The sequence below is a fragment of the Harpia harpyja genome, chromosome 5 (assembly GCF_026419915.1).
Source record: "Harpia harpyja isolate bHarHar1 chromosome 5, bHarHar1 primary haplotype, whole genome shotgun sequence".
Classification (NCBI taxonomy): domain Eukaryota; kingdom Metazoa; phylum Chordata; class Aves; order Accipitriformes; family Accipitridae; genus Harpia; species Harpia harpyja.
Genome location: NC_068944.1, coordinates 3,867,120 through 3,894,329, shown reverse-complemented (window position 1 = coordinate 3,894,329; position 27,210 = coordinate 3,867,120). Strand labels below are relative to the sequence as shown.

The window sequence follows — 27,210 nt, the reverse complement described above, 5'->3', positions numbered from 1 at the left end:
CAGCGTGGGACAAAGTTCGACAGACAAAACCCATTTCCTTCTTAAGCCCAGTAGATACTGGATGGCCAAGGGATACTTCAGCACAAATGGCATAAAATAAATCTGTCTGAAAATCACATTGTTTTGCTAGTAGAGGAACACACTTCCCGTTCGACTTCAGGTTTTGAATTCTGCAGGTGAGTATCACGCATCCGCTAACATCATTCTTGCAGAGTCTTTGGAGGGTCCCGTGCACAGACCCGAGGAAGTGTTTTAATTCTGCAGTTTCATCCTTGCTTGGGAAGACGGTGACCTCCATGCTCAAAGCAACTGCTTGGGGTGCAAGTAATCTGGGTTCTGTCCACAGCTCTATTTCAGCTTTCCTACAACTGGCTTAAGCAAGTTAGTGCCTCAGCTTCCCTGTCTCTTAAGTGGGATTCATACCATTTCCTAAGGGCAGTAAAAGTTGAGATTTTAATTCATTACGGAGCATAAGGAACTCAGGTCATGGTCTAGAGGCCACGGCACAGAATCTGTAAATAAGCCTGCCAGCTGTTGGCTGATACCAAACAATCTGGCCACCTCCAGACGAGAGAGCCTGCCCTGCCCACGTGCTCATTACTTCCTATGACCTTTCCAATGTTTTTGGTAGGCCTGGAACAGCAGTCCTTCCTCATGCACAGCTCCCGCTGAAGGACGCAGATTTCAGGCCCCTGTTCTGGTGCTGTCCTGGCCATCTACCTGCAGCTGCCCTTGGCCGGAGGCTTATCCTGCCCCGTCCATATGTTCTCTCCTTGCGGTCCATTTGCCAGGCTTCCAGGTGCTGCCCTCTGATGCCTACTGATGCTGCCAGGAGTTTTAGTAGAGATGTCCTGCCTACCCACGTGTTGATAGCTTTGCCATATTCTGGCTGCCTAAAGTTGCCCCGTACACCTGCTCTAAATGTATTCTCCAAATGGATTGTGCTGCTCCATTTCATGCCGCAATTTTTTTGAATGCTTCCAGGAGAAATATGTTAAAATAATCATCATAAAAGAGATACTTGCTCCCTACCCAGCTCTGAAATCCTAATGGTGGAAAAATCCAGCTTATGTGCTCTAAAAGCAATATTGCTTTCAAAAAAAAAAGGGCATCTGGATGTTTCTGAATATCAGTGTTACAGGAAAATACCCATGTTTTTTAAGTTCAAATGATTCCATTGAGACTTTTAAGGTGCCAGACAAGAAAACTGGGAATATAATTGGGGAAATATATAAACCTAAATTAAATAAACTTCACCTACTTAGTACGGTGAGGATAAACATATGCAACATTCAGTATTTGTAACTTTTTTCTTAAATTGCCTTGCTTTATAGCATGCTACCAGCCATAACACTCAATAAAACCAAGCAGTGCAAGTTACAAATGCATTAATCACCAATAGCACGTAGCAGGAAATCAAATAAAATAAAAATGAATGATGGCGATAATTCACCCTCAACATGCATTCTAGCTCCTAATGTTAATGCAACATCATGTGGCGCAGATACAAATCTGTATGGTGGGTGTTTTTTTGAGGACTGAAGGAGGGATACATGATGCAAGTGGCAGAATGACGTGCACACACAAAAAATATTGCTCTCTACACCAATAAATTATATGACAGCAAACCAACCGTGCAAACACTAATTATACTTTCCTTTTTACTAATTGTCTGTGGTCTCTTTTAAGTCCTTTACTACTTGTGCTACAATTTTAAGAGTTTTTGGTGGTGTTAAAAATAACCAACACACCCTCCCTGCCTTCAATTCAAGACCTTTTCTGTTTGTCCCATTCAGCCTGTGCTCTGCTGGAAGGTTATTATAGTCTTGGCATTCATCTGTTGCATTTCTTTCAGAGAATCCACATAAGCAAAATCTGTTGGCAGGAATATTGTTGGTTTAGTATTCAGTAACTTCTAATATACAAGGAACATGATGCTAAAATTAAGACCCTCTGTATGCCGTATTTTCCAATTATTCCATTCTAATAGCAACAGACAACGATAATATAAATCATAGCAACAATTAGCAGTGTATTCTTTGCTTGAATAGACTAGACGACATCCAAATCTATGCAAAAAAAGAGGAAATTTAGGAAGACAGTATGAAACACTATAATAAGACCCTTTACTTTGGCACCTCAGAGGTTATATTCTTGCACTCATGCATCAAAAATCACTGTTAGCCAAGAGAAACTGTAATAAAACCACCGCTTTTTCCCCTGCCCTCCTTTTCACTTACCTTCTGAGGGCTGAGGGGTCCCACAAGGGGTGGAAGGGGTCTTCAGCTCTTCCTGGGACTCTGTGGATGCTGGGCTGATGCACTTGGGTACAGGTGAGGATGGGGCTGAAGGAGATCTCAGGTTCAAGGACAGCTCACTTCTGCCTCGGCTTACGCTCCGACTCTTCAGCTCCTTCTCATACTCCTCCGCTGCCAACCTCTCCAAGTATTTGTATCTGAAAGTTAAATTCCAGAGGGTTTCCGTAAAGAAAAAGAAGTCTGTGGCTGATGCTTGTTTATGGATGAAACACCTGCAGAGAACGAGCTGACTTCCTGACACAAGGGGTACAGCACTAAACTGCCTGCCTCCTCAATCTGCCAAAAAACGCACACCAAAGCAAAGACTATTGCCCTGAAAAATGTTAAATTGCTCATGACAAAACAAAAGCAAAAACCAGCAGAGTTAGAGTCTTTAGATAGAGTATTGTGTCTGCATAGTCCTTCTCCTTTTGGAAGCGTTTGTCTGTCCTCCTTTTCACCCTCCTCCTTCACCTCCTCCTCCTCCCAGCCCTCCCTCTCCCAAAACTATAACGGGAGGGAAAAAAAAAAAACAAAAGAAAAAAAACAAAACCAACAAAAAAACCTCCGAAGCCAGAGCCCCTTAATACTGATGCAAATAGCCAAAGTCTGAGACTTGCTGCAAGGAGAGAAAAATGGTTCAGTGCAGCAGACAAAAACAGATCTCCCTGAAAATAATACCAATAATAAATGTTTGGATTGACTATCTAAAGTCTCTGAACCTGCTTCTATTTGCTCTGAGAGCAATGCACTGGAATTCACTTTGTTCTCTCCAGAGTCTACAATGGAAAGTTTTCTTTTTTTTATTCTAAAAAATTTCTCTGCCGGACTCAGACATCCAATAGCTTGGACCTGACGTCACATGTAGTTTATTCATCAAAGTCACTTTAAAAGAACAAAGATACATCTGTTTTGCATTTTAGGCAGGCAGAACTCACTAACTGTTTATTAAGACCAGCTACCAATCATATTCTTCATAGTGTGCTTTATACATTTCGACCAAAATAACTTTGAAATATGTGCCTCTTCCAGATGTCTGCTAATTTTATCCACCATTATTTGCTAAGGAATAAATTCATGAATACAGCTGGATTGGGCTTTAGACTGTTTGTCTTACCCACAAGTGAACTGTTAAACAGGTTAATCAAGACTACTGCTTATGTCCGTGAAACACTGTGGTCATCCTCCTATAAGCCACCATTGTAAACACTTCGTAAGAGGGAACACCTCTCCTCCCCCCTTCTGCTCCACTGACAGCCTGAATTAGTGTATGAGGGTGCATTAAAAGCAGGCGGTGTAAAGAAGCCAGCCATATGTGGTAACAAACATGCTTAGTACATATGGTAGCCACACACGCATGCACTTTTGCAAACATTCGTATCGAGCATAGAAACGTGTCTTTGAAGAGCAGTCCTTGTGTTTTCAGAGGCAATTTGCTTTATTGCAAACAGCAATAATGAAGAACAAACTCATTTTCTTTTATTCCTCCAGAGGTATGCACAGGCTTTGAACAAATGCTGCAAGAAAAAGAACCCCTACAGACTCTGGATGAAAATATAACAAGCCACATACTTGTATGGTTATAAAATAGGAACTGTTTACAGTTCTAACATGAAGCCAATTCTCGAGAATGATTTTTGCCTTTTCAATAGAGGAGAAAGCCTTTCGCTGGCATTAGCATAGTGTTTTGTTACAGTTCACGAAGCCAGTCTTTCTTTTAACGTCGGTCACTTACATATTGCGCCCTCCGCCTCCTCACAAGTCGAGCAGACGGGATTTCAGACTCATAAAGAACCATTCAAATCGATCCCTTCGCTCAAACAGGTACAGCCCAGCTGGCTGCCGCTGAGGAGGGTTTCGCAGTTTGCCAACAGACTAAAACAAAGATCTGGATGGATCCTTCTATAACGGGGGGAGCTACAATGTTTTATTGTCCTCAGCTCTTTTGCAGCTGCTTTAACATTTTAGCTTCTGTAGCTGCGTGCTGCACAGCCAACCAGCAAAGCAGAGGACTATCATCAAGATGCGCCTTCTCAAAAGGGATCTGGTCATTATACTGAAAGAAAAAAAGGGAACCAGAACAGCAACTCTCACGGCAGCACATCGGCATAACTAGTTATCAAATGGGAAGCCTAATAAGCAGATATACGAGATGAATAAAATCATTCAAGAGTCAGTTATTAACACTTCACACTTGATAAATGACATTTATTTAGGTTATTTTTTGTTTCTGCCCCCTGTCTTAATAATGAATGAATGCCAGCATCAAATACACAAGGTCTCATGAAGACCAAAATCTGAAGGAGTTGAAAGGATGAGCTACCATCCCTCTGCTGCAATTAGTTCCTCCATCCACTACAGGACTGACACATTGCCTCTCTCTATACTGCCATATTCCTTTAAATCATGGAAACCTGCAGACATCATCGTGCCTACGCTGACTCGACTCTATAGACAGAGAGCCAAAAGTCTGTGGGCTTTTGGTATACCTCATGAACATGACATTCCACTTACCATCTTCGGGTAGATGAAAATATCATTGCAAGTTCTCTAGGTCTCTGAGCAATGCCCTGAGGGCAACTTAAAATGTTTATGTACCAACAAAGTCACGGGGTGGAGAGCATTTGAGCTGTATATCACACAAAAGAGGGCTTGGGAGCTCACCTTTCTTGGGTTTATTTTTAAATTGCCATTGGAAAACCCCCAACCAAGCAAAGTAAAAAAGGCCTCAAATCATCAAACAGCAAGAACACGTGAAACAAACGGTGCCGAGTTACACTCAGACCCCTTGAAACTGCAGGAATCTTTCTCCCTCATACCGAGGCCACCCCAGAGCCACTGGAAAAGCGGGTGCCTGTATTCTGGAGCTGCAGGCTGACACGATAGTACACAGAATGCTCCAAAGAGCTGACAGAATTTAGACAAACCAGTGCTTTTAACAGAGCTTTTATTATGTGCTCAATATTAGCTCCTTCTACTTTTCCAAACCGATATGGAGGAAATGTAGGACCCAGACTTTAACTAAGATTTTAGCACCTTGGCTATAGCATTTTCTTACAGTCTATGCGTTCTCTTAAAACAAGTCAACATGCAACTTGCTATAGGAAACGAAACTTCATTTGTGCAAAGGTGTTTGTTAAAAAAATAGTTACAGAAGGCCAACGTAATGGACCACTGGTACAAGACTTCGCTTGCAGAATTTTTCTCCAATATTTATGTGCTGTCAAAGCAAACATGTGTCTTTCCTCTTTATGAGGAAAAACGGATAGTTTAACATTTCAGTTCAAAAGAGCCCTAAGGATAAAGACATGTTCCTAATGACCACTGAAACTGTCTCAGATTGCACAGCAGCGGTGCCCTGCTGGTGAACACTTCCCCCAAAATACTCCAGTTTACTGGGCATGTTCCCTTACAACTTGAAAGTGCTGGAGAGCTCGCTTCTAATTTGTTTCAAATCTTGCTGACGAGCACGCTTGCTGTAAAAGGTTTTACTCAGCTAAGGTCAATGTATGATGCCTATGTGCTCTGACGCATTTCATTTCAGAAAATGCTTTAAACTATTTGTAATTGTTTTGGCTGGAAGCACAAAAGGAAAGCCCATCCACCTTTTCTTACTCTTAGAAATGTCAAAATAATTTTTTAACATTAGCTACTTTAGCCACAATAGATCGGACTTCAGTCTGCAGAAACGAACTGCCTGCTGGATGACAATTTTGTGGAAAAAAACCCCCAAACCCCAAAACAAAATGCAGCAACACAATGATTTCTGAGATGGCTGCTCTCATACTTTGATAATGTAATTCCAATTCTTAACAATCCAAAAGCATCTCCAGAGAGTAACCTCTAGAGGACCATAAAAGCAGAACTGAAGCAATCCGGGCGATTTTTCATCTACTATTTCTTCAGTAACATGCATATTTTCCAGGTAAAAACAAGAGCTCCCTCCCTCCAGGGTGTAATTACTAGTGGAGGTAGAGATGAAGCTACTGAAAGGCAAAGGTCTTTAGTCGACTATTCCTTGAAAAATGTGCTTTCATAAGCACATAGCTCCCAGCCTAGCCTAGAGTTTCCAAACTATTTAACTGAATTAAAAAAAAGAAAAAAACCCCACCCCCCCAGCCTCTTTAAATAAGCAATTTAAATAAAAAGAAAACAATGCCCCAATGATAAACGCTGCTAAGCTTTGCAATTTACTCGCTGATGTTTAGAGAGATTGGCAAACAAAACTTGGCTCCGAAAGATAAAAATATGCTAGGATTGGGTCAGAACCATTTCCATCAGCCTGTGACTGCAGTTTTGCAATGCTTGTGACCCCAATTTCCTTTATCCTCAGTTGCCTTTTCTGACCCTCCAGAAAGCTTGGGACCCCCTCGGTGAGAAAGACAGGCTTATTCAATTTATAACTACACTAAATTTGGGCAAATTTCTGAGGCAAATGGAGTAAGCTTATTTCCCACACAAATAGATAAAAGATAGATCATCAATCATTCTTATGCATTCCAGTCCCACTGCTCTTCATTTATTGCTGTGCTTACAGCTGGACTTCATTCTCCTCTTTAACGAAACAACCGCTTGCTTATAGAAGTCTTTTAGAATAAGCGTGTTCTGTGCATGCAGAGTTAAAAATGTAAATACACGGCAGCTCCACAGTAAAGAATATAGGAAGTGCAAACAATGAAAGGGAAGGATGGATGCATTATATACAAACCTCTCTTCTCTTGCTTGTCTTAGTTCTTCCCTTTTGTCTAAATAATCTCGGCTAAAAAGAGAATTGCAGTAAATTGCAGAGGAAACCAGAAGAATAAGGTAAGTAACAAAAGTACAAGTACAGTAGGAGAAACTAAGAGCAGTACAAACAAGCTGATCAGAGACAATGAAGGCTGTTGCTGACAAAAATTAGTTTGGTTTTGTAAAAAAGGCAGGAAAGCGTGTGTGTACGCTTATCCATGCATACACCACAGGTATGCGTACATAAATACGTAGTTCGGAAGGTCATTACAAGTAATTATAAGAAACACCCAAAAAGTGAAGAACTTGAAGCACATTTTGAAACCTGGTATCTGAAATTAGATACAATGAACCCGACTCATCCATAATGAGCAGGCAAATTAGTGGCCATTAAATCATTCCTCATTTGCTCCATGTAGAATGTCCCGAAGCAGTGACTGCGGCACCTGGCAGGCTAGATCAGGGCAGGGAGCATACCGTATCAGCCCTCTTTCTGATATACCTTTCCTCAGCGTGTTTTAGTTGCCGTGGTTGGAAATGGGACAGCGGACTGGCATTACCAAGTAGGACAATTCTTTGTTCTTACAAGGCGCGTGCAGGATCATCGGACGGGGAACAACCTTTCACTTCTTTATTTTTCACCCTGAGTTTTAGATACAAACCCTCCCCGATCTCTGCTGCCCCTCCCACAGCTCCTCAAGTAACTCTCATATTTAGCTTTTGCCAAGTCAACTTCGCCGGATGCCTGAGCGCTGTGATTTCAGGCAGGCCTGTCACATCCACAAATGTGAATGCAAATTTAACTCGGAGCACAAGCAGAACCCAGTGAACGTCCAGCCTGCCTCAATATCGCAGCAAGATAGTTCCTTACAATATATTTTTAATATGTTGTTGAATCTGGTGGACAAAACTTTCATCTTATGTATTAGATTCTTCCACGTCGTAACCTGTGAGTACCAGAAAGATTTTCAGAACTACTCCATTTATGAATAAACCACTATTTTTTCTCTTTATATTATGTCATCAAATGAATTACTTGTAACCTACTACGCCAATAGCTATCAAATATCTGCTTGCAAGTGCTCTTCAAAAGTCCATTAACAGGGAACACACATTACTCGTTCAGGCTATCTCCACATCCTTTGAATCCCTGAACTGGTTATACTTTTATCATCTTTTCAGAGTATTCTTTGGAATTACAATAGCTATGGGAATAACTCCAAGGGAAAAAAAAATCTAGGGATTTTTCAGCAGGCAAATTTTAACATTTCTCTTTCCCCTCTGACAACTTTCACCCTTCCCTACAGCTGAAGAATAACCCTTGTATTTTAGGACATATTGTTCTATATACGCAACGGGTACAACAGTCCTTCTACTGAGAAAAGTGTTCATTATGTAAAGCATTCCTTTTGCTAGCAATAGCTTATGAAGCTTTTTAACACCTCTCCTAAAACCAAGCTCTTTCACAACTGGTGATGCTCTCCTTTAAATTATCCTCAATTTGTCAATAATGGTGCCAGAACCTAGTGCAATGTTCTCGAGGCAGAGTTGGAAAGAATGAGATAACAAATGAGTCATGATGGTAAATCCAGTACTGCTCACGAGTTTAAAGGCTGTGAATTGCAAGTGCTATTTTTAATCAAAAATACATCTTCAGAGACTGGGTTTCTAGCCAGACTGATGATATGATAATGTAATCCCAAGAACTCTTATGAAACTGTCCATGACTGTTTGCTGTGGCTTTGTCCTCCTCCTGCCAGACTGTTTAATCAACTGTGGGATGCTGTCTGCCTGCAAAGTTTGGTGGCTTTGGAGACCCTCTGCTCAAACACAAGTTATAACTTTCGGGTGACCAGGGAACTCAAATCTAGAAGACGAAAACACTGGGCATTGAAAAATTGTCATCTTAAATTTGCAACACAGTCATGACATTTAGTTAACCAGTATCTGACTCTGAGTAATGGGATGAAGATGAATATTTTAAAAAATTTGTTTTTCTGACTTTAAGGAAGCTCTTTTAGTGACAGAACAACTACTGTAGCCAACCTCTAGTGAAATGTGCAGATCTGTTATTCAAACAGGTCAAGCTGCCAAATGTCCTGGTGGCTTTTTTGGTCTGGGAGTTTCCTTTCTGAAAGATCATGTTGGCTGTCCATGGCAGCCTGCTGCAGCCTGATGATACCACTTAGAGGGAGAGATTTTGGAAGAGGCTTGAAGACTGAGACCTGATTGTTTCTGTTTCAGGAGAACTTGGGCAGCTGTTGGCTGCCAAAGATCCTATTATGGTGCTCTTCCACCTTCTCTCCGCCTCTCATTTTCTTCTAAACTAGCTATCTTCTGGAGCCAGGAGAGTATCTCCTTCAACCAACCAACCAACCACTACTAAGTTACTCCTCTTTCCAAATTCACTGTGACACAGGCCATTTCCACTTCTTACTAAAGAGATGATTACAGTGAAAACAATCCTGCATACTAATAAACAAGCTCACATGAAGCCCAGTGCCATCTTTTCCATAAATACCAACTCTAAGGCTATTTATCCTACCATTCTTTAGATTATTACATTATGTCTTCTAACTACTAAACATATGCTTACTTTTCACTCCTGTTTATGAGGAAATAAATTGGTTTCTTAGTGTACACTCTCCAGACAGTAGGCAAACCACTTCAGGTATAGGCACCTTATCTATCCTAAGCCCACTGCAATCTCTGCTAATGCCTGTGCTGGGATTTCCAGGCATGGATTTAACAGGGGGGAGAGGACTTGCCTCTTACTATTTGCAGGCAGCACAGCCTGGGATCCCACAGCACACTGCATGGTCTCAGATGTAAAAATGGAGAGTTCTGTATTCAGCTGGGGCCTTTGTCTGGCCCCGGTTTGAGCGATAATTTTGATAATTATTTTCTGTCAGGTGCCGTTTCCAGGAGGAAGACACACATGTTCAGAAAAGCAGGAAAAAGTGCAGTTTAAAAACACTACCACTTTTACTTTGCAGAACATAAAAGCAAAAAGATATCTCATTGCTGTCCCTTCCTCCCTTCTTGACACCTTCCTCCCACTGTTTCACCCTCAAACCCTATGCCTCACTGAGATTATACTTTGAGAAGGAGTATATTAGCTAATAAAACCTGGCCTCTGCAGATATCCAGTCAGTATAATTGGCAAATACATAGCTGTCTTTAAAAAAATTGCTGGTTTATTAAATGCCAAAATTCATCTTGATGTGTTTAATAGATCAGTTCTTAAGATACTTAGAGCAAGAAAGGTACCTAACGAGACACACGAACTATCCATCAATTCAATTATTTTGCAACTCAATGTCTCAATGATTTACAGACCCATCACGCACTAAAGCAACAGACTGAAAGCAAAATTGGCTCCTACTTGAATTTGTTTCTTTCTTCACGTTCTATCCTTTGCAACCTTTCTTCTCTCTCCTGACGTCGTCTTTCTCTTTCTGCTGCCAAGGACTCCTGGTGCTGCCGAAAAGATGATGTAAGGAGACCACCCAAAGCTGGCCTGCAGAGAAGGAAGATCAGATTTCTCAGTGTCACTTTTATTGATTATACTGGCAAAAAATAAGTAGCAATCATCCAGTAAGTAACATAATCCCAACCAACAGAATGACATGGCAATATTTATGTATGGATGCTTCAAAGTACTGGCTAAGTATCTTCTTGCTAAATTGATTTTAGATACTGTGATGAGTTTACAAACGACAGATAGGGTAGGCTTCTTAAATTGCCAAATTTCTGAAGCACAAATAAAGTACGTGTAAGAATTCTTCAGTCTGTTTCAACTGCAATATTGTCTAAATAATTTTTTTTGTACTGTATAATCCTGTTGACTGAAAAGCTGAATCCTGTGATGAATTTTTGAAATTTTAAAGAAAAAAAAAAAGCTGGAATATTTTTTCAGCAGTTCCAAATACGTTATGCAATGATGTTAAAAACAGATGTGTCACAAACACCTGAGAAACCTGTATACAGAAAAACAAAAGTAAAAGAAGATGTAAGAACTGCCTTTCAGAATTTGAATGCTGTCTCAAGTAGGGGCATATTTTTCCTTTATACATTAGCAAATTCTGTTATCATGATTTCCTCGCTGCACGTGCTGCAAGAGCAAAACAAATCACATATGTGAACATCAATAAAATACACAGGGACAGCACAGCTAGTTATAATAATCACTAAGTGGCATCAAAATTGCTATTAAAAAAATCAGAGGAAATGGGGCTGAAGGAGAACAGATCATCCATTTTCCTCTCCTTGCCCAGGGCAGGATTTAGTCTTCTCAAACCATTCTTGAAAACCGTGTGTCTGACCTGCCTTAAAAATCCTTAATGATGGATGTATCACACCCATCTATTTCAGTGCTTAATTATGTCTGCCAGCAAGAAAGGCTTCTCTGCCATCTAGCTTAAATTGCCTTTTTTTTTTTTTTTTTTTTTTTGCCATTTAGACCAATTTGCTCCTGTTCTGTCCACAGTGAACAAAAAGAACAGTTTGCTACCACCTGCCTTACGGCTAAGCAAGAATTAGTCCAAAAGGGGACTTTGCAGTCCTCTGACCGTAACTATGAACTGGATGCTGCCCGGTAGGTTACTATAATGAAGGAGGCTCAATGTCACCACAAGCTATGTGTATCAAACTTCTAGCTGTTGTTCAGGAGGCTGTTAAGACGCACGAGATAAGACGGTAAATGCCCACCCAAAAACGTAGGACTTTTTCATCAGAAATGGCAGCCTCTACAGTAATGACTTCTCAAATATAGAAATGATTTTTTCTTTGAGATGCAATAGCTTCAAGTAGCAAATACACTTTAAAAGCTACATCTATATACACTTATAGTTTGGTCTCGACACAGATTTTTAATTTTTTTCACTGCAAATACTACTTTGGCTAGGAGAGTGGTTCCTCTCGCACATCTTTCCCCCCAAATGGTGGTACTGGTACCACCAACTTCTCACATGGCAACAGAGCGACCTCCGACTAAACACGTCTGTCTTTCTGTCTGTTAGACAGGACAAATCTGTACTGTGCAGGGTAGCTTTATACAGATGTAAATGTACCCACACTGATTGAATTAGACTGATAAAATCAAACAGACATAACTCATGTAGAGCTGTTTCTGTGCATTGTTGCAACATGAGTTTTGCAGTGAAAGGATTAATGAAAGAAATAGACACTGCCTTTTCTGAAAAGAAACTAAACCCCATCTAAAAGAAGGTTCCTAAACCAGCAATGCAAACCTGAATAAATTTCCATTATTTTTAAGAACTCAGACCCTTTCCCTTGTTTATTTACATGCCTATGGCTGCACAATGTAGGCATTTAGTGTAGTGGCACCAGTTCACCAGTGAAAACAGGTGCAGGAGAAGACAAACATTAATGCAAACCTATCTTTCCTGAGTGTCTATGTCTCTGCAAGCAGGAACGCCACAAAACATAGCCATTTCAGCCCCACTGGCAGCAGGGCAGTATGAATATAATTTCAATAATTTCAATAAATTGAATTTCAATATGTCATATCCCACCCGCATAAACATTACATAAGATGGTATAAAACTTGATATTCTGTAAGCCGCCCTGCTGGCACTCCTCCAGAGCTACAGTATCAATGCTGGATCACACTCAAACCCATAAAAATCTCTAATATGCCTCAGCCCTAAGAAAAGGGGGGGAAAAAAAAATCCTCAAACCCTGACAGTCAAGTACATGTGGTGAATTTTCCCTTGAACATCTTTTAAATTTATTTTAACTTTTGACCTTTTAGCGCATGTTGCAAGAGAAAGCTCTCAGCAGAAACAGTAGCACCACTGTACCAAGATTCAAAAGCTAGAGCTCCATCGCCGTGGTAGCATGAAAAACCATGGCAATGAAGTTGGATATATCATCAGAAATTGCTCTCAGAAGGGGAAAACTGGACAGTGTCTCCACATGAAGACATCTGGAAACAAACTGGAAGAGATGGCAAAAAGAGAGTCCCTATCAAGTCTGTGCTGTGTATTTAGCTTGCTATCCCACCCCATCCAGCTACCCTGAAGTCTGCAAACTCCATTTGGAGTCAAAGGAAGTTATGACTTAATAAAACCCGAAGGAAAATTAAGGGGAAGGATGGGGTGATGCTGAGAGACCAAAAGAGTGATTGTAGGTCTGCACAGCATCTAGCAGGTTGGAAACCTTCAGCTCTGACTAAGCTCTCTGGGGCTCCACAGTAAATACACATCCTTATCCAAGGGATTACAGGGGAATCACATGGAGATGTGCAGCTTAGTCTTGCAGACGGGATTCTAACCTGACCCTGGTAGTAAAATGACTCCACGTGCCAAAACACCTTGTTTGGAGGTTTGATCTAGCACAGCTTGGCTAGCATTGCTCACTCGGCTAAAATTTGCAGATGTGTGAACAGCAGCCTCACAATCTCAGTAAAAGATCCACAGCCATATAGCCAGAAAAAAAGCCAATGTCTAAGAAACTGAAAATGAATATCCGTGTGCCACATTAGTTTGCCACCTCCTGGAAACTAATCAAATCAATAATAACTAGCCAAAACTTGGTACTTCCCACCGGTTATTTTATGAGTCCATACTTCAACTGAGTTACAAGCTACAGTATAGGGTGCACAAACATACCTGATTCAATTCATTTGTCCCAAACACGGTCAGTTCTGGACTACCATATCGCATACAACAGTTTATTGCATGAAATGGTCAAAACTAACAGTCAAAGCTGCGAGAAAGTTCTGTTGAAACAGGTCATAATTAAACAGATGGGAATATGGCCGGCTGACTCCTTGCGTGGCACTGACTTCTTAAAACACAAATAGTCAGGTTTGGGATTTTCAGTCACATTTAGAAAAGGACAGGCAAAGAAATAGCACTGATACCGCTGAGTTAGTGCTCGCTTAGTGGTTAGACCCTGCAGTGTCCAGCCCACTTGACCGGACACATCTCCCCTCGGTGAAGACCACAGCTCACACCAAACACGGAGACCATTTGCCTTACGAAACCTCATAAACTCACAGCTTCGCTGTTGCTATCAAACACTGTAACTCAGCTGGTATTTGGGTGCATCAATCCTCTTTTTAATGCGAACTGCAACTGTAAATGAGCAGATTTTAGTATCTAGTAAACTCTCCTTAATTTTCTACATGTGCATAAACTAAACCTGCAGGAAACACGTGCTACTTTCAGGGTGTGCAAACCTGTAAAACAGCCAGAACGAAAAGCACGCGGTAAGAGGTATTCCTCAAATATTCTAAACAATTTGAAAAGGGATTTGTCTATCTTTGGTTTGTCTGCAAAATCTGTTTCTTTGTCTCTGTATTCCCCTGGTAATAACGCTTAAAGTAAATGTTCCCTTTTGCTGAACTCATACTTGAATTGCAAAAGGCAGTGGGACGGGCCAAACCCGCCGGAGGGAAGGCTTGGGCTGAGCCTTCAGGTAATTTTGGTGCTTTGATGCTGTACAAAGGGTGACAGTACCCTTAGGCCTCAGGAATATTTAAGTCTTACTGCCGTAGGCTGCATTTTAAAAATGGGTAAGCAAGGAACAGGCTAAGAAATATTCTGGCATTGAATCAAAGGTGGCAAGAGATTTTAACAGAAAAGAGTATGTGAATACTCACTGAAAGCATAATAGAGTGATCACCCAAAAAACAGTGTTATAGCTAATATATGCCAGCATTTTAATGTTGGTATCGTATGCTACCAGCTGGTAATGTCAACCATTTGTTCAATTCCACAAATACAACCCAGAAGGATGCTTACGCTGACTACTATTTTTAGTCTTGTAGAGAACACAAGGCTATTAAGAATGGACTGTTAATATAAAAACATTAAGAAAACCTTGCTTCTGCCTGCTGTTAAAACCAGCAAAAGCTAAACAAGCTATGCTATTACACTCTCATTCCAGAAAGAAAACACACAGCAAGAATATGTCCAAGTCTGGGGATTCATGAATACAGCTCCACACCGCAGCATTAGGACCTGGGACCAAGAGGTCATTAGTTACTTATCTGGTTGCAAGAAGATACGAAAGAGCAAAGAATAGGAAAAAAAAAAAAAGAAGGAAAAAGAAGGCAACAAAAATATACACAGGGCAGAGGGTACAAAGCCAAAACATTGACTGTAGGCCAAAACTCTTCTGAATAAAAATTCAGCTAACCTGACCTACTGCATTTAACACAGCAGCGAATTAGTAATCATTATTAAAAGTACAAGCTCAGGGAGACACAAGATATCTCGCCCTTTTTTGCAAGTACTTCCAATTTTCTGACAATACTCCATCACAGACTATATACTGTGAAGGGGAATATGTGACCTGAATTACTCTAACCTTGTTGAAAATTGAAGAAAATATTTCTGTCTTACTCTAAGCCACTTTGTTACAGAAAAATTGCAATTACTAACTTCAAATGTTCTTCATTCACGTTAACTCTGAAATACTCTTCTTTTGTGGCTGCGTTTTCCTCTATTAGTTGGATTTTTTAAATTTGCTAAATGGAAATGGGTATCTATAGCAAGAATACAAAGTACAAATGGGTATTTTTAGGAGCTAAAAAAAAATTAACAGATGACTTACAAGAGGAAATCCCTTTAGGTCATAAGGTTAATATTCAGGATTTTCTTTAATAGAACAAGAGTCAGAATCATTAATAACCTTAATAAGGAAGCACTAGTTACCCATTTTTCCAAAGTGCTCCTGCTCCAGCAGTCATGGGAATGCTACAGAGAGGGAATAACAGTCAGCAGCTCCTACTCAGGCCTTAAGTAACTCGAAATGTCTCTTGGCTTTAACAAAATAAATCCGTTTTCCAGCTTAGAAAGAGACAAAAGAGGAGGCAAGGCTGCCAAGAGCCATATTGCTTTTCACAGTTAAAGAAACTCTCTGTGTGTTATGTCTCCCTACATGACAGGGCAAATTCAAAAGCATGTTGATATAAGATTTTGCAAACAGACTAAACATTACTTGAGGAATCTTTACAAAACTTCTCTCAAAAATAAACACAAAATTGAGAGATAAAACTACGGACTAATGCTTCCTTTGAGAAAGAAACTTGAGAATGACAAAGAGAAGAGCTGATTAACATTAGGCTTTTAACTGGCCTGAGGGGCTACACAAAATAAAGCTACAGCGGGGCAGAGCTGCGCAGAGCCAGGGCAACGCACGAGGACTTTCTACGCACACGCTCTTCTCGCAGCCTGCCATGTATGGGTTTTACGCCGGGTTTCTTTCTCCAACCTGTGGCTTCCCATCCTCGTGAGAATCACAAATTGCCTGGAAGTGGCTTGCAGAGCCCCCCCGCCGTCGATGCAGGCTGAGGTACACGTCCCCTGAGCATCAGCACCGCGCACTGCGTGTTCAGCCAGCAACACGTTGCAGTCTGAAACCGTAACCCAGCTCACGCTTTCTGTTTAAACATACGCCCTACGATGAAGCCTACAAAGCTGCAATCAAGAATACTGCTTACACAGTAGTTCGACAAGCAGCTAAGCCAGTATAAGCCGCCGCTGCTTCCCAAATTGTAAATCATCAAGTAATTCCTAAGGTCGCTTTTCCTCTTAAAATCTCAGCAATAAAGTTGAGGCTTTTGCCCTGGACCACTATTATCAACTACCAAGCTATCCTTTCCTCATTATGTTATTCAGAGTGAAGGATGTGCTTGGCATTTACCACAAGAAAAAATAGCCACGGTCTCTGGTCTGAGAGCCCAGAAGTACGTATTAAGACACACAGAAGATGGTAGAAGCAGAAAGCATAGAAAGCCAAGGGAAGAGGAGCTGTTCTCGGGAGAGCAGCAGCTTTGTAGGCTGTACAGTGGGTTTTGCTTCACAGGTTTCTTGTTTTTCCTTAGTGCTTAACAGCTGGACGAAGGTAACTCTAGAGCGCAGAGTAGTGATAGATGGCTAATGAAAAAAAAAGAAAAGAAAAAAAAGGAACCTGCCAAGAAGCTTCATCCAGCAGCATCTCCCTGGTGTTGTCAATTACAGCGACCTTCAATTTTAGTAGGAAGTCTAACTGAATAGCTGTTTAGCATTCTCAAGCAGGGTTTTTTTGTTTGTTTGTTTTGTTTTGCTTTTAAGAGACACAAATTTGAAAAAAGCAGCAGATTGCCAGAAAATCACTGTTTCAGGCACCTAGAGAGGGAATAAAACTCAAAAGAAGAGTATCTGCAGACTGTCGCTGCACTTCATGTTTACGTTTCAGGTATGGTGTTTAAGGTGTCTTTAAAATCAGTGGAGAAAAAAATCACCTATAATCTAGTCATGCTAATCTCAGTGTCTGTGTGCACCTGTTATAGAAATAAATGCTTGAAAGTACATTTCCTTTAAAAGATATATAAGAACATGGAGATGAACGCTCAACATTCAAGGCCCTGCATCACAGGAGCGCAAAGTAACGTACTGCTGTAGAACCTAAAGCAAGTAAGACGGAAAACAGATTAAGGGATGTGAAACATATTTCATCTTTGTTAAGTCTCTTTTCTAATGGCCTGGAAAATTGGAGAGTGCATCAAACAGGAATAATTTGCAAACACCATAGCAGGCCCTTACCAAGGTTGGAGATTTGGAAGAACTTCAGAGGGACCAGCCAGAGGTGGAGACTAAGTTCACAGTGACTGGCCAAGAGGATCCAGAAGTGGAGGTTTGCAGGCTGAACTTTCTGGCATTTGATTTCACAGATAGAGGCAAGAGAATGGGGACCACAAACTCCTGCTCCCTCGGCACACAGTGCCCTGAGAAGAAGGCTTTTCGAGCTAGGCTAACTGCACTACTGTTTGACTATCAAGGCCAGTGGGAACCACCTCCTGGCAAATGCATGAGAAGAAACCTACCTTGGCAAACACACCAGCAGGATATTTTTCTGGCAATGGAATGAATTACAGTTGGTGCTGAATTCAGGAGCTCTTGCCTTAGAAGTTAAGACTCCTTCAAGATCTCCTCTAACTATGGCCGTGACCAACAATGCGTACGCTTCACCACCAAAAACACACCACGAGGGGGTGTGAAGCTTTGCAAGTAATGAGTTTGCTGCCCAGCTACAGATTCCAGGCTGCAGCTTTCAATTTGAGTGACTGTCTTAGATTCAGAGTCTGAGAAGGCAGTCTTTGGCTAACCAGAAATATCCTAGGGGCGAGCTAAAGGCATGGAAATACAGAAAAGTCTTATAACACCTTCTTCCCCCAGGCAAGGCGGCAACTCGGAGGTACAGAAAAATGCTTTTCTCCCTGGTGTGCTCCACTCCAGCCATGTCTTGCTCCTCCCCTTTGATACCAAAATTTACGAGGTTAAAAAATTGAGACCAATAATTTTTTTCTTCCTTTAGGAACTGAGGAGTGAGTTAATTGGTGATTTCAGTCGTGAAGAGCGGGAGCAGTACATTTATGGAGCAAGCAGCCTTTGGCAGTTGCAAACAGGAGGACTGGGTTATACTTCTTATGCATTAGGAGCAACTTGCACAAGCAGAGAGCTATGAGAGAACCCATATATCCTTTCTCCTCTCCCAATGAAGGGCTGAACAGAAAGTGCCCTGCAATTTGCCCTCCTTCGGCAGGATTCCCATGGCTGCAATATGCATTTCAGAAACATGGCTCTCCACAGGGGACCCAGAGAAATGAGAGAGAACGACAGTATTGCAAGAAGTTGGCAAAAGGCTGCAGCTGAATTTAGAAACCGAGAAACAGTCAAGTAAGCCTTTTCCTCTGCTGTACAATCAGAAATATATACGTTATGTGGATTTCAAAGAACAAAATCTAGTTACTTTGCACTGCTCTTTTGGACTCCCTACTGATCGTAGCCAAAGAGGTTTTTAAACGTATGAATGTCAAAATATCAACCACGCTGCTTCTTTCCACCTAAGTTGTAGCTCTTGTTTACAAAAGCAAAATGCAGCCAAGGGTTTGAAAGGCCTGTCAAGGTAACTGAATGCAGCGTGAATCATTTCACTGGGCACTGCTCTAAATGCTGCTTTTTCCTTCCTCATTCTCAAAGGTCAGATAAACAGTACTGGAAACTGCATCTGAAGCTCTTCCCTGCATGATAAAAGACAGGAATCTTTCTGTGGAGGCTTTGGATAACTGTAATCGTAAGCTGGAAGCAGAAAACTCACCTTGGAGCTAACCATAGATACGCATCTGCTTCTTATCAAGTGTCTTCCTCCCCCCAACTCATCTTTTAACTTTTTTGTGTGTTTGAATCCGTGTAAATTTTTACCATCAGGAGGTAGGAAATAATGTTTACATAATCTAAGGCAAACACCATAGATGGAAGACTGTGAAAACTTCCACAATAAATACTTTCCGCTTACTAATCAGCGCCGAGTGTTGCATCACGCACTACACAGCCTACCCTCCAATGAGCAAATTCTACCCATCGATCTCTGCTTGGGCATTTCTGTGACCCATGTCTTTCAGGACAATGAAATAAAAGCAGGCTTCTGCCCTTCTTCAAAGCAGTCACTGCATTAGAGCCTGCTGAACTATACATCTGCAATGGCAGCGCACTCAAAAAGAACAAGACTTGATGCAAATTAGCATCTGAACCTGTAAATTTAATTATTTTTCAAGAAATAACTGCATCTATTCTGCAGGCAACACGTAGCTGTGGTGTACATGCATTTTTCACACTTCTTAGAGACCAATATAAAAAACCATCAGGCTCCAACATCCCTCAAATATAAAAATGCAGAAATCCTGGTGAGTTCAACTACCATGAATAGCAAACTGCAAATTTAAACAAGAGCAGAGAGATTTTTGTCATGTGAGGTGGAAGGACAGAGATACAACTCCGAGCACTGTGTTCAGACACTTAAAACATGTAAGAGAGATCTAATAGTTGAAGGCAGAGCACTTTCCAGTTTCACAGAGAAAAGCAGGATGAGGTGTAATGGCTGGAAGATGCTGCTAGACAAACTGGCCTCAAAATGTGAAATATTCTCTTAGCAGTGATGATGAATACTGGAATGTTTTCCAGGAGAAGTCATGTGCTGCCACTTGAAAACACATGAAGGTACAGGGGTCTTTCATTTAGCTTCTGTGAGACCCATTACAGGCCACAGCAGATGATTACGGAGCTCCCCTCCGGCTTGACTCTCCATGAATCTGTGAATTTTACAGCTTCATCCTGTGGGGCCAAGGCATTTTGGCTCCAAACCAGCACCGCACTTACATGCACGCTGCAATGAAAGCTTGCTTCCTTTTCTGGAGCAGGGCCAGCGCGATCAACCTCTTGCGGGATGGGCCCAATGACCTTTACCCATCTCGGCGTTTGACCACTTTGGGGTTTCTTTGCTGCAGTAGCAATCAGAAGTTTACAACAGCGGGGGCTTGGAAATCTAAAACTTCAAAAGCAGCGGGATACTTTTAATTCTTGTTTATCTTGCATCTATTTTGGTGAGGTAAAAGGAGGTGAAAATGCCAGTTCAGAGTTTTTTATTATGGTTTCACTCGGCACTAATTTAATTCCGATCAGGAAAGACAAATTGAGGCAAGTTACTCCAGGAAGATGAGCAAATGAAAAACAATGCCTTTCTCCAAAGATAAACTTAATGAAATTACTCACTTGAAAAAAAGGATTAAATCAATACCTCATAGCTAGAAATACACGTGTGCTGGAAGAACCTAACTTGAACCATTCTGAGTAGTAGACTGGAAAGGATGTGAGGCATTAGGTAGGTTGAAACATACATACATACACACAAACAAACATATATATATACATGTTTTTCTATACACATACAGAAATACTCAAAAAAATCATTAATAAAAAGTAATTGGAATACAGAAAAAGGATCCTGAAAAAGCCTTCCATTCAAAAAAAGGGTGGGAGATGAAATTTTTAAGAAGTAGAGGCCAGTCTGGCAACAAGCAATCCAAAGCCCTCCTGGCCTAATTGGAAATTATTTAATTAAATTATTTAATTAAACTAATTAAAAACTTCTACCTTTCCCTCCTTAAACTCAGCATGACATTCTTTGAAGCTGTCATTTACTTTCAAGTTGCAACAGTCAGTTAATTTCTGGTGGTCCAGATCTCTTGCCAAGAAGAATTTCTTTCATGTATCCATAACATTTTCCTATCTTTTTTCTTCCCCTAGTTCCTTACATAAATCAAAAGAGTATTTTGATTGTTCAAAATACTGCTCTTTCATTGCTAGTGTGGGCTTCCTCCCTGCCCCCCCCCCCCCCTTTTTTTAAAGTGAGCTGATAACTGGTAGGTTATTATGAGTTTGCTTTACCTACACCAAGAAATGTTTTGCCCTTGATGAAATACAATGAGATGTATCATGTATTTTCAAGGAAGGACAAAATTATGGCCTAGGAAATTCTGAGCTAAGCACCCTTTCAAGATTTTATAGTTGATTTAAGATGATAGAAGTGAAAAGAGATCTGTCTGATTTTTTTTTTTTAAAGTGGAAAGAAATAAAATGTGCTTTAATTCACCTTTTAATACTTAGAACAGCATACATGTGAAGCAATTCTGTTTTATCCATTTAAGTAGAAGAAGCAGAATTGGGACAGAAATACAACCAGCCTTTAACACCGAGTCAGAGAAAGGCTTGAGAATGAGCGGGGAATGAACATGTCTAGATTTTTGTCCATTTTCTTTCCAACATTAGAAAGTATCTGGCTAGAAGATATTTCCAGTGCCCGTTCAGAACAGCTTACACTTATCTCCTTTATCCTGTCTATAAAGGAAATATTGTCAAAACACTGATTAATTCACAAACCTGTCAGATTTGGTCTCTTGAGGCGGTGAGAGAGCTGTCCCGTAACGAGAAGTGGGTGTTGTAGGGGCACTCACACCAGAGTAAGGTCGCGGAGAAGAGTAAGAGCTGCCACCATAGCTATTGTATCTGAAGAAATGGGAAGGAAAGCAGGAGAAAGGGAGAGACAGAAAGAATCCGTCAGCAAGCAGGCATGCAACAGCAAATCCTCTCATTTAGGGGGTGGCGGTGATCCCATACCCCTGAACTTCTCAAACATCCACCTTCTGAAAATACTGCTCTAATCCCAGCTTCAAATTATGCAACCAATCATCTCATTGTGGTATTAACTGCGTCACAGACATACTTGATTCAAATAGTGAGCTATTGGTATGGAAAATGAGAGATTAGAATGGTCCTCCAAAGTGACAACTCAGAGCAGGAATACTTAAATCACTGCTCAGTTACTCAAAATTATTAGCTGTTTTGGGAGCCGATACCCAGCCGTTAGAAAAGGGATCAAAACAGTCCAAGTCAGCAGTGTTCATATCTAGTGAAATTAAGGAAAACAGCAGCGTTCCCGAGACATGATCTGAACATGGACGTCCATGATTTGTGAATGTTTGCATTATAAATGGAAAGCATCCACCTTCTTTTCAATTAAAGCAGGCAGTATTTTCTCCCCCCCCCCCCCCCCCCAAGTCATAGCTTATGTGCCATTTCTTAAAATGTCTGTAAAAAATCATCACCATGGTTAAAAAGACATGTCTCCGGAAGCATGGCTTTAGAAATTTCTATCGGCCATTCCCTCCATTAAATAAAAACCCCAAACCTGCTTGACTTCAATGTGAGCTTGCTGATCAAAGAGAAATTGTTGAGCGGCAACCTCCCCAGAGTCCCTTGTATCAATGTTTTCATCCTGGCTCCCATACCAAATAGACAAGGCAGTTGTGTTGCTTTGCTCTGCCTTTTAACCATCGTACTTGAACAACATGTCAAGGAGAAATTCCTGATTTGGGAAAACATTAACATTTCTGTTCACAGACAATACCGTTTTCCCATGTGGAAAGCATATGATGCTCTGTAGGTGAGTACTCCGCAAGGCCAACTCATCCAAATGAAAAAATTCACTCCAGGAAAAAGGGCAACATCATTTTCCTTATAATTCTTAAGGTATAATATACCCTCCTTCACCATATCTTTTCTCTGATGCTTCTTCTACCACACACATCAGCACTCAGTAGTTTCACTCAGCAATTTTATTTGAAAAGGCTGGTTGGTTTCCTTCAGCTCCATTTAGCACACTCATCTAGCCGTGCAAAATTTCATTCAAAGTTTCAAGCTTCATTCCTTAGGGTACAAAACAGCATTGCTGCCTGCCAAGGCCCGTGTTAAGATCAGAACAGATTTTAGTTAGGGGTTTTTATAACGGAAGGGATCATGCTTTAGAGAACATGCCCCCTTTGGCAACAATTCCAGGTTTATGTTTTAGAAAACATGCCATCACCACGACCATCTATTTTTGAGACACTAAGCTGACTGCCCAGGAACAGGGGAATAATTTTGGAAAAAAACGCTAAAGTGCACATTTCTGAGCTACAAAAGGAATTTTGCAGGAAATAATTGCCTTCGTGGCATTCCTGCCCTAGAAGAAAACTAACTAAAAACCGGAGACAGTGGCCCGGTGGAGGGCTGTGTCGCTGGACAGTGTGGGGCTTCCCTGGTAGCACCGACCAGGCATGGGTCTTCTCTCGGGCAGGCTCAGCTCAGAAAATGTTCTACCTGCGCTCGTACTGAGCGAGCGATGAGAAAACTTGTTGTCCTGAAAACAACTGGGAGCTCATTCAGTATGTTCCTGACACTAACAGAAACCTCCCTTTCCATTTCAATCAACTGAAAGAAGACCTTCTTATCAACCATTACATTCGCTTTTCTTCTCCTCCGCCCCATGAAAAAGCTGAGACGGTGCAGAATCCTTTTTCAGACCAAGGAATTTCAATTAGTCCAAAGATAACCCTCATGAAAATGGAGAGAACACACCTTCTATGGACTCAGACCTACAAGCATTAACAAAATCAAATTCAGAGGGACTGGCCTGGACATGGCATCCCTATGTATCAAATTTAGAAGGAGACAGAGGTGCTGGAAGAGTAGCAAGGCAAAACCAGCACACCAGGGTAAGTCTGTATCCTGTACACAATATTTATCTTTCTAATCTTCCTCTGGTAGTGGCTATTCCTTCCATTTTCCCTTCTTGTCTCATATACCAATGCAGATACAATGGCCTTGTCCCAGGAGCCTTCACTCTGAAGAAACCCCGTTTACCTCTTTTATGAACACATTACTGCCCAAATCGTGCAAGCTTTGCCCTCCTTTTTCTCCAAGTAAACCCAGAACAATCCTCCCCCCACACCATGCCCTTGATCCTATGTGGTAACTAGAAGCACAAGGATGGTCAGAGGAAAATAAATCACTGCAGAAATACTAAATATTCCAGGAACGGGTATCTACTCTCTAAAAAGTATAACTAACAGCAGCAGCAATGAGAAAGCAATAAATGAGTGTGAGAGGCCTCAGGGAAAATTGCACCTATGCAGGAAAATGTAAATTTAGAGGAATCCTAGTGTCCAAGCTGCAAGTAAGGAAAGATATGTGAACTAAGTCCCTTGTCAACAGCTACTTGGATTTACAGTCTTTTCAGCGAAATGAAAAAGTGACAAAAACCACCCACCTATTAGAAGAGAAAGATCGAAAATTAAAAGGATCAAAGGAATCAAAATACTTGTTCACATGCAGAAATTCAGAAGGACTGCTGGAGAAAGGAAGAAATAAATACACTCACAATATACTTGTACATTTTCAGCACCTAATTCAAAGAACACTGATCGTTGGGAGAGACAGCTAAAAGTCATCAACCTCTTTTCAAGGTGATTCTCTAGCATTGTTTTTAGTGTCACGTATTGCCAATCTGTTTTAATTGCAAACAGATTGAGATGAAACAATTTCTTTTTGTTTTTAAATGTGTGGGATGGAGATATTAAAAATTAAAAATAAAAACTAAGAGAAATACATGAGGAGCAATTGAACTGAGCAGATGTTGCGGAGGGAAAACTGCCTATTCTGAGCACTATATTCTCTTTACAGGGTTTAATCTACTTCTCTTATTACAAGCACGAGTTGAAATTGCAAATGACAGGGATGTGCACTGTAATCTAACAACAAATTTGGGATTTGGCAGTTCAGTCTGAAGCCAGGATTTCACCCCTGAATTCCAAGTGCTGATCTGATCTCTCTTGGTTTTATAGCAGAAGAGCTCCATTAATTTTCATGAAATCATGTCTGCAAATTACATTGTTGTAAATGACAGCAAAATGGTGTTCCTTTCTGTGATCTCCCAAATCACAGGTTATTTATCTCCTGCTGTACAGGGAGGCCAGGATATTTATTAACTACTGACCTTGAGGAGGAGTAAGACGAAATGAGGGCAGCAAAGGCAAGGGGAGAACATCAATCAAATCAAAATACAGGCTTACAGGACTAAAACTAATACAGTATGTTCTGCAAATAATACAACACAGTGCATTATTACTACTATAAAACTCTTGAAAGGTGTTACTCATGTATCTAAAAATTAATGTCAGCTGTATAAAATCTACCTGTTTTCCCTCATCAGTTCTGCTTCTTTTTCTTTCACAGATGCTGGAGATTCTTCAAAGTCGTACGAGAAGAGGTGAAAAGGAGTATGTGGTACATAAGGTAATTTCTCCACCGTTGGAGATGCCTTTGGAGTAATGGATGCTGATGAATTTTGGGAAGAGCTTAGCAATGCTGCCGCAGGTGAAGATGGTGATGAAAGGACAGAATTATGATGAGAGACAGATGAGTCAGGCACAGAAGAGGAGCTGCTAGAAGAGCTCTCTGCTTTAGAGCAGGAGAGAGGCCTCTCAGCTGGAGAAATGGCACTGGAGACAGTTGAAGAATCAGAACACCGTGAAAGGTTTTCATTCACAGCCTCCTGTGCACCTGGGACCCCACTGCAGGAGGAAAATATCGTAAGAAAGGAAAGGAAAGGAGAGAAAAATGGGGAAAAGAGAGATCAATAGATAGTACCACTTGAAGGAAAAAAAAAATAAAGTCAAGGAGAGTCAGACAAGCAAAAAATTCCCAAATTAAACAATCATCGTGTCTTTGCAAATAAAGTAAGAGAACTCACATCTTTGTATCCCAGTGGGATTCTTCTTAGGGTTGGAAATACTGAGGAATGGAAGCCACTCAGCTTAAAGGAAAGGAAGGGATTTAACCCACAGGCTTCAGAACTAATTTTCACGAATCTTTTCACAACAATTTCCTGAACAATTTTCAAGTATTTCAAGTTAGGTTGTAAGCATTGTCAGAGCAGTACAAAGCAGACTCAACACGCTAGATAACATGGTCTGCAGAGTATAGATGCTTCAAGATACAATCTGCATGACTGCCTCTAGAAGGCCAGGTATCCGATTATCATCTTCCCCGGTGATCTGATCTTTTTACTAAAAATGCTCATCCACCGAAGATGAAAATCAAAAATACTCAGTCAGCACTGTTCTGTCAAAATTAAGGTTTAGAATGATTTCAAAAGCAACACCTTACCAGATCATTTGCCTAGGTACGAAGACACTAATTTCTCTGAGTGTCAGCATCCCATGTTGGTGTTAGGCAGAGACTTGCGGAGTTGCATCAAGTGCAACAGAAACCACATCTGCTTTGCCCTAGTGAAGGCAGGTGTCGGTGAGCGACAGAAGCGGCAAGGCAGATGAAAAGCCATGGGATCTGCACTCCGGGATATCTGTTTTCGCTATTCTCTCCAGCATAAACACTGTGCACGGGCTTTGGGCTGGATCACTCGGCAGGCGGCTGATTTCATTCTCCTGAGATCGCCTCTGCAACCCACCTACGGGCATGCAAGGCATGGCCCTCCTCTGAGGAGTGCGGGTTTGGCACAGCATATGCAACGAAAACATAATGCGTGTTATATATGTTAGGATATGACGAAGTTAATCATCAGGTATATACCAGGTAATCGTTCTCACAACAGAAGCGCCATGGGCAATCTGGAAACCTTCATCTCTCGCATGAGCTGTGCATGACAGCGGTCACTGAAGTCAGGCTAGTCCTACCTGTCCTGACAGCATCTAACACCAACGGCCATGGTACAGATTGTTTTTGTTATGCTACAGTGACAGTGAAAGGAGGTATTCAGAAAAGCCATGGGAATATCAACCAGGTATCTCAAAGTGATTATTATTTTAAGAGACCAATGACTTAAAAGCACATCACGCCCTTTACAAGGCTATTCCTCATTTTTTTTTTTAACAGTATTTTAGTATATTCATGCGATTTACTAATAACTTATGCCTTAGCTTTGACTTTTAAGAATTGGATTTGAGGAAATTATCACTTAATTTTGAAATTTCAGGCTGCCATTGGCAAGATTTGCA

At 41.0% G+C, this 27,210-nt stretch overlaps 1 protein-coding gene across 11 annotated transcripts in view; it reads right to left on the bottom strand.

The window, feature by feature from the left end:
- The window catches only part of FHOD3 (formin homology 2 domain containing 3), a 391,220-nt gene that overhangs the window by 75,591 nt on the left and 288,419 nt on the right, over positions 1 to 27,210 (bottom strand). For 4 of the 11 annotated variants that reach the window (XM_052787649.1, XM_052787660.1, XM_052787650.1 and 1 more), the window contains 6 exons: positions 25,390 to 25,767; positions 24,465 to 24,545; positions 21,758 to 21,883; positions 10,411 to 10,545; positions 7,006 to 7,056; positions 2,241 to 2,455 (listed from right to left, as the gene is read on the bottom strand). In XM_052787649.1, coding sequence (XP_052643609.1) covers positions 2,241 to 2,455; positions 7,006 to 7,056; positions 10,411 to 10,545; positions 21,758 to 21,883; positions 24,465 to 24,545; positions 25,390 to 25,767 — 986 coding nt within the window. The remainder of the gene's footprint in view (positions 1 to 2,240; positions 2,456 to 7,005; positions 7,057 to 10,410; positions 10,546 to 21,757; positions 21,884 to 24,464; positions 24,546 to 25,389; positions 25,768 to 27,210) is intronic. The other 7 variants (XM_052787651.1, XM_052787659.1, XM_052787652.1 and 4 more) reach the window with 4 other exon arrangements.